We start from the raw sequence: 12,928 nt of genomic DNA, 5'->3' as shown, positions 1-12,928 counted from the left end.
AATGTGTGTATTTTATGGTCAATATAAATGTCTTATCATCTAAGGAACATATCACATAAATGATTTGCCATCATATTTTCTACTAATTTTAGGTTTTTAACCTTGACTTTAAAGCCTAGGATATATGAGAAAACTCTCTCTACATCTGCTGTTTCTCAAATACCCATTTCATTTTGCCTATGTTAGTACTAGTTTATCTTCTTGTAGCTTAATTCCTGTGCTAAGAATTGGTAAGATTTAGAAACTGACTATGTAAGTCAAGATAATCAGTTTCACTTTCTTACAAACATTAACTGGCTATATATACTCTGACAGAAATACTATTAGACTATAGCCTTATGAAGAAAGCTGACCTCTATATATTTAAAAGTTACCTTTGATAGATCCCTGAAGTTTCCTGGAAGAGTCAGGTCCAATTCTTCTGATTCATAGTTGGTTAACACCCACGGAAACACTGGATATTGGTTCAGATCATTATATGTCCGTCCTAGTAAAGAAAAACAGAAATAAAAATCTGTGTACACAAAATGCTTATGAAATAGTTTCTGTTTTTACAAAGCATCTATTGAATTTCAGAAGAAAATAACTTTTTATTTATTGAACCATATCTTTAACTCTGATAACAATGCATTTCAAGTGAATTCACTCAATAATTGTTTTAAGATGTAACTAGAATTACTATTTATAAGACTGTGATAGAGGCTACTGGCTGGTTATTGTAATTGATTCTCCTCTTCCTGTGTTATACCACACTTCTCAGCCTCCCTTACAAGTAGCTATGGCCACGGGATTTAGTTCTAATCTACAGAATGTGAGCAAAGTCTCTTCAAGACTTGGCCCACTGAAACTTCCTGCATGTGTGTCTCATCTCTCTTCTGCTGATGTAGATAATATTGCAACCCCGGAAGCAGAGCCTTGTCAGTCAGAGGCCCTGAAAGTAATTATGGAGGAAGTCACCCCACTGACCTGCACATCTGCAGCTTATGTGATGGTATTCTATTTTATCTTTTATTTATTTATTTATTTATTTATTTATTTATTTATTTATTTTGAGATGGTGTCTCCCTCTGTCACCCAGGCTGGAGTGCAGTGGCACGATCTTGGCTCACTGCAACCTCTGCCTCCCGGGTTCAAGCGATTCTCCTGCCTCAGCCTCCTGAGTAGCTGGGATTACAGGCACGCGCCACCGCACCTGGCTAATTTTTGTATTTTTGGTAGAGACGGGGTTTCACCATGTTGGCCAGGCTGGTCTCCAACTCTTGACCTTGTGATCCACCTGCCTCGGCCTCCAAAAGTGCTGGGATTAGAGGCCTGAGCCACTGCACCTGGCCATGATGGTATTCTATTATAATGAATATATATCTAGAAATTATATTATGAGTACACAGAATACTATGTTAAACTTATATCAAGAATGAATGCAGAGAATTTGTGAGTGGACAGAAGTACTCTGAAGCTAGGATGAGAAACTACAGAGGCAGATGTCAATCATACATTTTTTCACTCCTTAAGTTCATGAATTTTTTTTTATCTTATGTTGTTTCACTTTAGCGAAGAACTGCTGGATCTTAGGGTGAATATGTCTGCTTATGTTTTGGTAGAATAACTTAAATATTTCAGGTATGATATTGAGGCACAGTGGGAATGGGGAAAGTTTAAGGGAGCAAGCTGTGGCCCCCCCCCATAAACTGGAACTGAAAAAACATGATCAGGTGAAGTTAAGAGAATAGCTATTAAAGAAACAGGATCCTAAGAAAACTTTTGTTGAACAAAATTATTTTTTATAAAAATGTGTTATGATCCAATTATCAGTAATTTTCTAAATTTCCATTAAAATTCACACAAAACAGCTATTTCATTGGTATTTAGTGATATGAATTTCATCCAGTATGCCATGGTTGCACACACCACGTGTACTATCACAGTACCATAGATATGCAGATATTATCTTGTTCATCATCAGGAAATTACATTAAATGATATCTGCTCTTACAGCATTTGGAAAACATAACTGTGAAATAGAAAAAAAAAGAACCACAATCTGAGTAAGAACCAAAATCTGCAATTGCAAGCAACAAACCAAATTAATTAATACATTTAGAAAACACTTTATTGAAGACTATTTTATCTGTTTATTACATGAAGCTTTGCATTTTACAACTAAACTGCATATTGCTTTAAATGTATAAACTTGTGTGGGTATGTAATATAGGTGTGGGTAATGGCAGCAGAATGTTGCTTCCACTTTGCATTTACTGGGATGAGGTTACAGCTAGGTTAGGGCTTCCCCTGTGTTGCCTCACCACAGTTCTCATACAGACCTCTATTATACCTGATATACATCGCTGTTTACTTCTCTGCCTCTCCACTAGTCTGTAAACTCATAAATGTCAGGGCTGGGTTGTTTGTTTGTTTTAATCTCTGTGTGTTGGCATATGCCATCTGCCCAATAAATGTTTGTTGATGGAATGGATATGCATGTAATAAAAATGGAATAAAATGACCCAAATTTCAGAAGATGAACAAATATAAGTCAAGTAAAGGAAAACTGCAGAACATTATCTTTAGAAGATGAGGATTATGCAAAGGCGTAGAGGTATATATGAGAGAGAATGATATTGTGAATGTCTACATTAAACGAGAAGAAAACATCTACAGCTAGGTAGCTCAAGCAATCAATGAACCTGCTTGTGTTTAAGTCTATGGTGAATACTACTAATGATGAGATTAAACAAGAGTTCGGAGCCATATTAAAGTCTTTTGACATGACAATAATCTGCTAAAACAGTACCAATATTGTAAAATAAAAGCTGTACAATTCTAAACTTGAAAATTTATTACTAATAGTTCATATGTATGCTAACCTAGGACACCTGATAGGGCTCAGTATTTTTTTTATATGTATATATACAAAGAGTACAGATTGGCTAGACAGAGCTATTTCTGGGATCCTAAATGGGTCCATGGCAGAGTTTAGAGCTCTTCCATTTTCTGGGGGGAGCTGTTCTACTTAAAAATCTGTAGATTTTAATGAAAAGCAAGTATTCCAGTGTATATTTTTTTAATAGAATAATGCTGATGCTACCTATCTAGATGTAACATATACTACTTAAATAAATTAATTGATAGATGAAAATCAGGTAACCACAATTGTTGAAGTAATTTCTGATGAAGTTTTATAATTTATATATTAAGGAAAACTGTTAAAAAGCCAATTTACATAAACACAGTATTTAAATGTACTGTGTCAATGCAAACAGCATAAAAATGTAGACTATATTTGAAGACACTAGCCTTTTAATAGAAATGATTTTCTAAGAAAGAAAAGGATACTGCTTGAGGGTAGAGGGAAGGAGGAAGGTAAGGATCCAAAAACTACCTATTGGGTACTATGCTTATCACCTGGGTGACAAAGTAATCTGTACACCAAACACCCATGACATGTAATTCATCTCTATAAAAAATCTGCACATGTACTCCTTGAACCTAAAAGTTAAAAGAAAAATACTATTTTAGGAAAAAAATACAAAGAAGAAAAGCACGATTTAAAAATGCACACACACATATACACAAAACGAATGATGTCAATAGCCATATTTCATGTCTATTATTCTGTCCTGCATTTTTTTTGTAACTCACTTTCAATAATCTTTGAGAGGTCCTTTGAAAATAAGTGCTAAAAAGAAAATTTTAGTAATTTTTACATTACCAGAGATTTATCGCATTATTTTAATTCTAATAAATATAATAAACTTTATAAATAAATCTAATGACATTAATGCTTGTTTTTAATAAAAATTTCTGCATAGGAGCCTTGTAAAATGGACAGTCATATATGTATTTGATTTGAATTAAAAATGCACAATGTATTTAATGTTACATGGAAAAAAAGAGTGATTAAGTGGCACTTTGGGGTTTTGCATTGATATGTTTTAATCATGAATTAGTATTACTCCTTTAATTATTTTACTGAACACCTTTGTGAAATGAAAAAAAATACTGTTCATTAAATCATCCAAAAAGTGAGTTATTTCCAAAGTAATACTCGTTAGGCTCTGGCATACCTAGATGTTTAATCACTAATTGTTTTGGTTTTTTCTTTAGGATAGTTGATATTTAGTAAATACACTGGTGCTATAATTGGTAGGGTCCTTTCCTTTTCCAGCAGTGGTAAGTAAATATATATATTTGTGTGTGTGGAGATTATCTATCTATCTATCTATCTCTCTCTCTCCACACACACACATATACTTTATTTTGCTAACTATGCTTATAAGAATTTATCTTGGAAGATGAATATTAAATACCGCAAGCCTACGACACTAATCTACCCAAATAATAAAAGTGAAACACAGTAAATGAGATCTCAGAAACACTGGATATGTTTCTTCATTAAAAAAACTTTTTAATTAAACCATCCAATTTAATGTTTTTATATGGCACTTTGGTTTTGAAGGTAAAGTGATCTAGAGACAGCTGACAAAGAAATTATAACTGCAATTCCTTGGTGAAAATGTTAATGACAGCAAAATATTGTTTAATTAGATGATTGCAGCATCTGGATTAACACTCTTTAAGAGCGATGTTCCTGTGCTTGTCTGCTTCTTCACACTTTACAGACATTTTGTCATCTCTAGGTCATTAGGAAAGAATTTTTAATGATTTTTCTAGAAGCAAGCAGTTCAAGTTACATCTAATTAGATGACAATAATAAGCCCAACACATGCAGTAGCTAAATATATACATAATTAACCAGGGAGGGCTTGTTCATCACAGAGTAAAAAAGTGGAAAATGCTAAACAGGAGAAAAAGGTTGGGGTTGGAGAAGTCGTGCTGAATTCATTAGCTGATCATATGAAAAACAACTCAAAATCCTTAAAAAAAATTCTCAAGTTTAACAGGGGATCATTTACACAAAGCTGTGTTAGTGGTCACTCTCCTATTTTTTAAAATGCAAGAATTACAGGCTTTAATATCTTTTCCATAATATTATCTAACAAGGTATAAAATAAGGCATAGGTTGTATTTTTCAGAAAACGAACAGAAATCAGGTCAATTTGGGAACTGAAAGTTGAAACCACATTTTTAGTAGAACTCTAAGTATCATTAAGATTATTTTACACAATCATCTAAAATTTAAGGTTCTTTGAAAAAAATCAAGTGTTTCAAAAATAGTTAAATAAATTATGCCATATTTCTAGGTTGGACTCTCATGTAGTTTTAAAAGTCATGTCTTCAAAGAATATTTAGTGAAATGGAAAAAGTAGAAAGCAAACCTGTATACATTACAGGTTCCCAATGACACACCACACACAGAGAATGAAAAACAGAAAAATCACCCAAATGTCAACTGTGATATTTACGGTTAGACTTTTGAGTGGTTTAATTTTTAAAATTACCATTTTTTGTATTTCCAATTTTCTATAATGAACATTCATTAAATTTATAAATAGAATAAAACAAAGCCTAAGAGCACATTTATGGGATTTTAGATGTCTTTTAAATACGTTTCCTGAATATTTGGCAAGCTTCTTTTGGCAAGATACTTCTATGTAAAGTATCTTTACAAAACTTACATACAGTAAATGTATGTTTATTTATATGCAATTATGCACATGTACACATACCACAGGAGGGTGTAAAAAGTCTGCATAATGCATTAATACTCTGATACTGAGACCATGTGCTTTATACAGAATCTTATTTTTAAAAGCATCTAGAAAGGAGAAAAGTGAAATTGGTCAAGTATGAGACATTTTTAAGAAATGGGTCACAAAATGTACTTTGCATTTCATACTAAAATAATATTTTTGGGAAAAAAGATAAATCTCAGGGTGTAATAATAATGTACAGTTTGGTACTGTTTTAATCTAAGTCTTAGAATTATTTATAGAATATTTGTGGATAATATTTATAGAAAATATGAAATTTATTAGGTCACATTGACCTATATTTTTAAACATGTGAAGCCAGAAAAGATTGTTTCATCTTGTCAACCAGACTCCAATTCTGTAACACTTCTCTTTACTCCAAGAGGTTTAAAGAATCCCTCGTCCAGTAATTCTAGTGAATTTACGTAATAGATCACAACATCCTGCAAATATTTACAAAAATAAATATTAAGTAACTTAATTTCATGGGTATTTACTGAGCAAAACTTTTTTTCTCATTGGGAAGATAAAATGCACATAAAATGCTAAGGATGCCCTATCATAAGAGTCAAAATGTGTGATACTGACGGTGCTATATGAAGATTAATAAAATTATTTTTAGGTATGTCTTTTAAAGATATATATATAGGGCAGTAATTCTCAAAGTGTGGTCCCTAGATCAATGGCATCAGCATCAAATGGGGAGTTCTTAGAAATGCAGCTTCTTGCGGCTCAATCCAAGCCTACTAAATCAGAACTTATGGCAGTGGGGACCAAAGATCTGGGTTTTGGCAATCCTGCTTTGGATACACTGAAGTCTGAGAACTGCTGGTATGGTGGATGCTGGGAGCAATGATGGCTGGTGGTGTTGATGGCTGGTGTTGTTCAGCTATGTCCATCTCGAAGAATTGCTATCATTAGAAGAAAGCCCCCAATCCAGTCATGTCTCCTTCCCAGGAGTCTGCATCCAATGACTGCAGAGTGGAGGTAATGAAGACCTGGCTCCCTTGCCTCAAGCCAAGACAACTTTGAACGGTTACCCCAGCCCCAGGCACCCTGTGGGATCTACTGAAGCCTTTGTCACAAGTGCACTGAGGTCTGAATCCTCCTTCTGCCCAGTTCTAACTTCTTCACTCCCCCACAGATGTTGATCCCAAGGGCTTTTCAATAAAAATCCTCAAGCAAATCTCTGTCTCAGAGTCTTTTTCTCTTGATCTAAAGCTTAACTGAAAACAGTGCCAGCTTCTACATTAAAGATAGTAATTCCAGGCCCAGATCTAGTACTAGAATATCAGTATCTACAAAAGTCATGACAATAAATAAACTTCAAAGGGTTAATTTGATGAAATGTAAAAGAAAATTACAAAATTGTTTTAAATCATTAATTATTTAGGTTTTAAAAGCAGCTAATAAGTTAAAGCTGGTGACTGGAGGTGAAGTTGTATGGTACCAGGAATATCCTGGAACAGTACGCTGTAGTAACTGAATGAAGACTCTGGAGCTAAACTGCCTAGGTTTGAATCCCGACTGTGTCACTTATTAGCCCTATGACTTGGGCCAAGTTATTTAGCTACTCTCTACCTCATCTCTGTAAAATGGGGATAAGAACAGAACCTAACTCATGGGGCTATTGTGAGGATTAAATGAGCAAATATATATAAAGTCCTTAGAACAATGTTTGGCACATTATAAATTATTCAATAGTCATAAACTATTATTTACTATTTTTTTCTGAGTTCTTATTATTAACAAAGAAATGTTTCTTTTCTTTTTTTTTTTTTTTGAGACGGAGTCTCGCTCTGTCTCCCAGGCTGGAGTCCAGTGGCGGGATCTCCGCTCACTGCAAGCTCCGCCTCCCGGGTTCACGTCATTCTCTTGCTTCAGCTTCTCGAGTAGCTGGGACTACAGGCGCCCGCTACCATGCCCAGCCAATTTTTTTGTATTTTTAGTAGAGACGGGGTTTCACCGTGTTAGCCAGGATGGTCTCCATCTCCTGACCTCGTGATCCACCTGCCTCGGCCTCCCAAAGTGCTGGGATTACAGGCGTGAGCCACTGCGCCCGGCCAAGGAATGTTTCAATAGGAAAAATGAAAGAAAGACATAATAACAATACTATTTTTTTTCTGAATCTTGATATCAAATAAAAATGTTTAAAACATATTATGACAAAATATAAGTCAACCATGTCTTGGCTTTAGATTACCTAAGAAATTACATTTGTCAAAAAGAAGACTAACATCCTATCTAGAAATGATAAATCTTAAGTTTCAATCAATCAAATGAAATAAATACTTCCTGAACAATAACCGTATCCCTAAAACAGTGTTATAAAATAGTATGATTATTTTTAGGACCCGTGTTCGTTAAAGTGATACTGGTACAACTTAACATCTTTAGAGCACTCTTTATTTTAGGATCATAAGAGAACTCTGAAGGGTGATTTGATAAGAAGAGATGAATGGATACACACTGTCCACCAATCAGGAAAACAGGCAAATCTAATTGCTGTACTAACAAGTATTCAGTCATGGCATTACTGAAGCTTCTCTAAGAAAACCATCACCCATGTCTTTAATGCTGGTGCTCAGTTTAAACTGGCACTCCTATTTAAAATTTCAGGATGATAGCAAAGGAAGAATTAAATTAATAGGAATATATCCAGGGAGAGTACCTCAGGATATTCATATTCATAATTTTTTTTCAATTGTCATTCTACTTATTACGGTTTATTTTGCCTGGATAGTCATCTACATCTGACAAAATCCTTAAAGAGTTCATTTAAAGCTCATCTTTTCCAAGGTTTCCTCGAGTAGACTATTTCATATTAATCTCTCACTTCTCTAAACTTTTATTACACTGAATGGCACTTAATCCTGTACTTTCTTCTATGTTTTGAATGTTTTATATGCAAATCTTGTCCTGATAATTAGGTCTTAAATGGCTAATGCAATTGTGCTCAAACTTTTTGTATCAGAACCAACTAGAGGGCTTGCTGAAAGGCAGGTTGCCAGCTTCTGATTCTGTAGGCTTGAGGAGGAGTCTGAGGATCAGAATCTCTAACAGGTCTCCAAGGTAATAGTGCAGGTCAGGAGACTACACTTTGATAACCACTGAACTAGAACAAATTACAGTGAAACTTTTTTGTATAATGATATTGTACAAAGTGTCATTTACTCTCTTTTTGCCATACCTGCTGCCATATGCTCATCCAAAATCTTCACCTCACATTTCCTTCTTGGAATGCCCTCTGCCTACTTTCTAGTGAATTCTTAATCATATTTCAATTCCCAATTTAAATGTCACCTATGGGAAGCTTTTTCTGCTCTCTTAGTTATAAATAATGGCTCCTAGATTTGACTACCTCAAATGGCTTCACATATACTCCCATTATAATACTTTTTTATACATTATAAAATTGTACACAATTATATATATTCCAATACTTTTTAGTGGAATTACTGGTATACATCTGCTTCCTCACTATATTATGATCTTTTTAAAGGCAGAAACCATACTTTACTTGCTTCTGTAGTCAGGGAAAAATAGAATATGTGGTACATAGTAAATATTCAGTAACAATTTACTATTACTACTGTAATACTCCCCTTATAGCACTCATGCTAAGGAATCTCAATTTTGATTTATGCCATACATAATTATCAGTTTAATTTTTCTAAAACTCCACATCGCATTCCCTTCTACTCTAACACTATACTGACTCCTAAAAGCCTCTTTATAATCTGGCTCTTCTCTAAGGCTCCAATATTATATATAATTCTCTACTCCAGAGAAGGTATGATAATTCTGTCCACTGAATACACCACATATATACAACTGGCAGAAATTTGTGAAGCTCTTCTCTTTTTTTCTCCCCAAACACATTTTAAAATGCCTCCCCTCTGCTAAGCTCATGCAGCATTCACGATAGCAATGATTCAGCATTTACTATCAGCCATCTTAAAATGTCTTATTTACGTGTATTTCACTTATTCATCTAGACTGTAAGTGTTCTGTGTTCCTAGTCCCTATTGTTAATTTTTATCCCATTGCTTACAATAGTCAGGCTTTCATGTTTAGTCATAATAATTGCAAAGGAAGTAAGTACCCAGTAATTTTTGAAAAAATCAGTGGCCCATATAATCTTCATGTTATAAATAAAACAGACTTCAACGATTCAAAAAAGAATAGAAAGATGCTTTTAAATTCCCACCAGAGTCTGCATGCTCTGGCTCAGAAACCCAAAGATTGTCCCAAATAGAAAAAAGCATATTAGGCTCTCTACTGCTCAGGTGTAACTTTTAGAAGGGATGGCAATGTTATCTCTATCCAGATTTAGACACAGCAACCTTTCCAGAGTTGGACAGATAAAGAGACTCCCAGAAAGTAACAGGCATGAAGTGGGTGGTAGTTATAGGTGGTACTGTACCACACTGTGGGAAATTGACCTTACATGAGTAAAATGCAGTGGGAAGGGATGGAGACTAGAAGAGACCTTTAAAACAATGAACTAGAAAACATTCCATCCAGAGCCTGGAGAAAATCTCATTTTAGAATAGCAAAACCATTTAATATGAATGCCTGCTACATTGGAAACTGAACTGCAAGTGAGGTATATCACCCTGCCCTCCAGTTTTATATCCAACAGCTCCAAATAGCTACCACAGCCAAGGGAAAAAAATCACCTAATGGTGTCTAATGATACTAAGTCTTGATAGGTCTCTCAAGAGCAGATAATATAAAAACCTAATACAGGGAATATGGAAAACTGTTACACAAGAATGTACAGAGAATATCATCCCGAAAAATCAGGTAAAGATCCACATAGCTGAAAATAATATACTGCATGAACACATAATTTCAATAGTTTGAAATCTTTCTTAATTTGCAAAAAGACGTAGACCCCAGAGTGTGAAGTTAATAATAATCTGGATTCTGGCTAGTAATTTATATTTGCGAATATAAGCAATGAATGAGAAATAAAATTGAGTTGAAGTTTTTGTCTTAGGTATGATTTAAAAATGTTAATTGATTTTTGAGTTCAAATTAAGAAAAATAGTTTATAAGGCTTTTAAAAATGTAATGTCTCTAGGGGAATTAATAACAAGGTGCTTACATTTTAAATCACAAGAGCACTGAGCAAAAAAGCATTCGTAAAGCCAGAGAACAAACAATATAAAAAGCAAGAGAACATTAAAAAAAAGTATAAAACAAGATGATGTAAGACCAAACATACCAGTTATTACAACAGATGTAAACATATTAAATATTGCTATTAAAATATTAAAAGTCCACGATAGAGTTAAAAGTTAAAATTCAACTTATGCTCCAGGACAGAAAGTTGGCAGATCTGGGATTCTCTCCCTCTTCTCTTTGGTGTTGAAAGTTACGTTCTTTCTGCTACACCATGCTATTTACTTTAATATGCTCATGAAATTAAGTTCTTTACATTTCAGATGTTTAAATTCATTCTATTTATAAATAATGTGCTAATTAAATAGTATAACACATTTATCTTTGAGGGAGTAAACAGGTTTATTCAAGATATATATGTGTATGTACTACACATATGAATAAATGCATGTATATATGAACATATATATACATGAATGTATTGGGATTAAAGTGAAAAAGCATTTTAATATATCAAATAGCTTTATTCCCTTTTGTGGACAAATCAAGTTTTGTCTATTTAATACATATCTATATTACCCGCATTTAATATATACTTATAGTATCTTTAGTCACACTATGTATGATAGATTAAAAAAGAGTAATATTACATAGTTATATTTTTAAAGTAATGATTCAGAGAAGTACACAGCTCTAAATACACGGTTGTGAGCATTCATTCATAACAAAACAATAATTATGGTAAGCACCTTTATTTATGTGGTTATTTGAATTCATCTAATTGCAAAAACTTTTTGTAGAGCCTGGTTTATAGAAGTAAACTCTTTGTAATTCATCATGAATAAGGGCTTTTGGAGCTTAAGAAAAAAGATGAAGTACTTAAATCTCATAGACATGTTTAACCACTGACAACCACTGATTTAGCAGAAAACAAAGCCACTACCTCCTTTTGATTTGCAAGCATGCTACTGCAAAGGTTGATGGCAGTTACTCATAATTTAGAAAATGTAATCTGATTTTGTATTTTTATTTGAAGATTTTAAGAAAAAAAGATGCTGTAACCTAATCATGCCATAATCCAGGTGACATCTGTACTAGGCAGAATCCTGTTGTTATTCTCCTGTCTAGCTGCTATTGCTGAGAATGACAAAGTAGTGAAATTACTTTTCCCATTATTATTTCCAGACACTCTGGCAATGGTTTGTTGACTCTAATAAACCTTCAGACAAAGCTGTCAGCAAAGGAAATGGCAGAAGGAAAGCAAGGAAAAGCCTCTTCAACAATAAATGCATCTAAAAGTTTGGTATGAGCTTGCACAGTTTCTGATAAAATTTAATGTGAGTGCTTCAAAATTTACTCTAATGATGCATTTGAATTCCAAAGAGAAAAATGTATTATATCAGGCTACATTACCATGATTTTGATGAATATAAACATATTATTAGATTAAAGAATGAGACATCTTACCTGCAATAGTATTAAGGAACATCAAATATTCGAAGTTTGAAATTTCTCTTCTTTGCCAGCGCTGAGTCATATTGGAAGATTTATAAAGCTGTCGAGGAGTGGCCAATGATATCCTCCTAGCAATTAAGCACAGCATAACAAACATAGTCTCTTTAATTCATAACTTTAAAAAATCCAATATTAACTAATATATTGCTTTGATAATCAACTTAAAATAATTTATGGTTTATCCTTCTTAGATGAATTAGAAAATATATTTTAATTGTAGAAATTAGCAATATTTGAGAATTCTATTATAGAGAAGATACACTTAATTACTCAGGATAAAACAATTTGAAAGCAACCTTATTTGTCAAATCACGGCTGCAAATGAGTCACAAATCAACAAGAAAAAAAGTAAAACTATACTTAAGATAAATCAAGTAGCTTTTAAACAATACAGCAAATCTGCTCCATGTTAATTAGGTAGGTAGGTAGGTAGTCAGGTACCTGCTTACATGCATTTGACTTAATGTCTATCAATGAACTTCTTCGACTTGCCTTCACACACACAGAGTGTGTACACATGCACAGCCTCTGCCCATACAATATCTATCCCTGCAATGGTGTAAAATATAAACAACTGGGAACTTTGAAAAAATGCATGGGTCCAGAAGAAGGGACATAGGAACAGCCTAAGG

At 33.7% G+C, this 12,928-nt stretch overlaps 1 protein-coding gene across 3 annotated transcripts in view; it reads right to left on the bottom strand.

The window, feature by feature from the left end:
* The window catches only part of NBEA (neurobeachin), a 707,824-nt gene that overhangs the window by 103,536 nt on the left and 591,360 nt on the right, over positions 1-12,928 (bottom strand). For all 3 annotated transcript variants that reach the window (XM_008952234.4, XM_008952238.4, XM_063595707.1), the window contains exons 43-44: positions 12,249-12,364; positions 375-487 (exon numbers count right to left, since the gene is read on the bottom strand). In XM_008952234.4, the coding sequence (XP_008950482.4) occupies positions 375-487; positions 12,249-12,364 (229 nt within the window). The remainder of the gene's footprint in view (positions 1-374; positions 488-12,248; positions 12,365-12,928) is intronic.

Source organism: Pan paniscus, chromosome 14, assembly GCF_029289425.2.
Source record: "Pan paniscus chromosome 14, NHGRI_mPanPan1-v2.0_pri, whole genome shotgun sequence".
NCBI lineage: Eukaryota > Metazoa > Chordata > Mammalia > Primates > Hominidae > Pan > Pan paniscus.
Note: the sequence above shows the minus strand (reverse complement) of the source record. Positions and strands in the feature narration are given on the sequence as shown.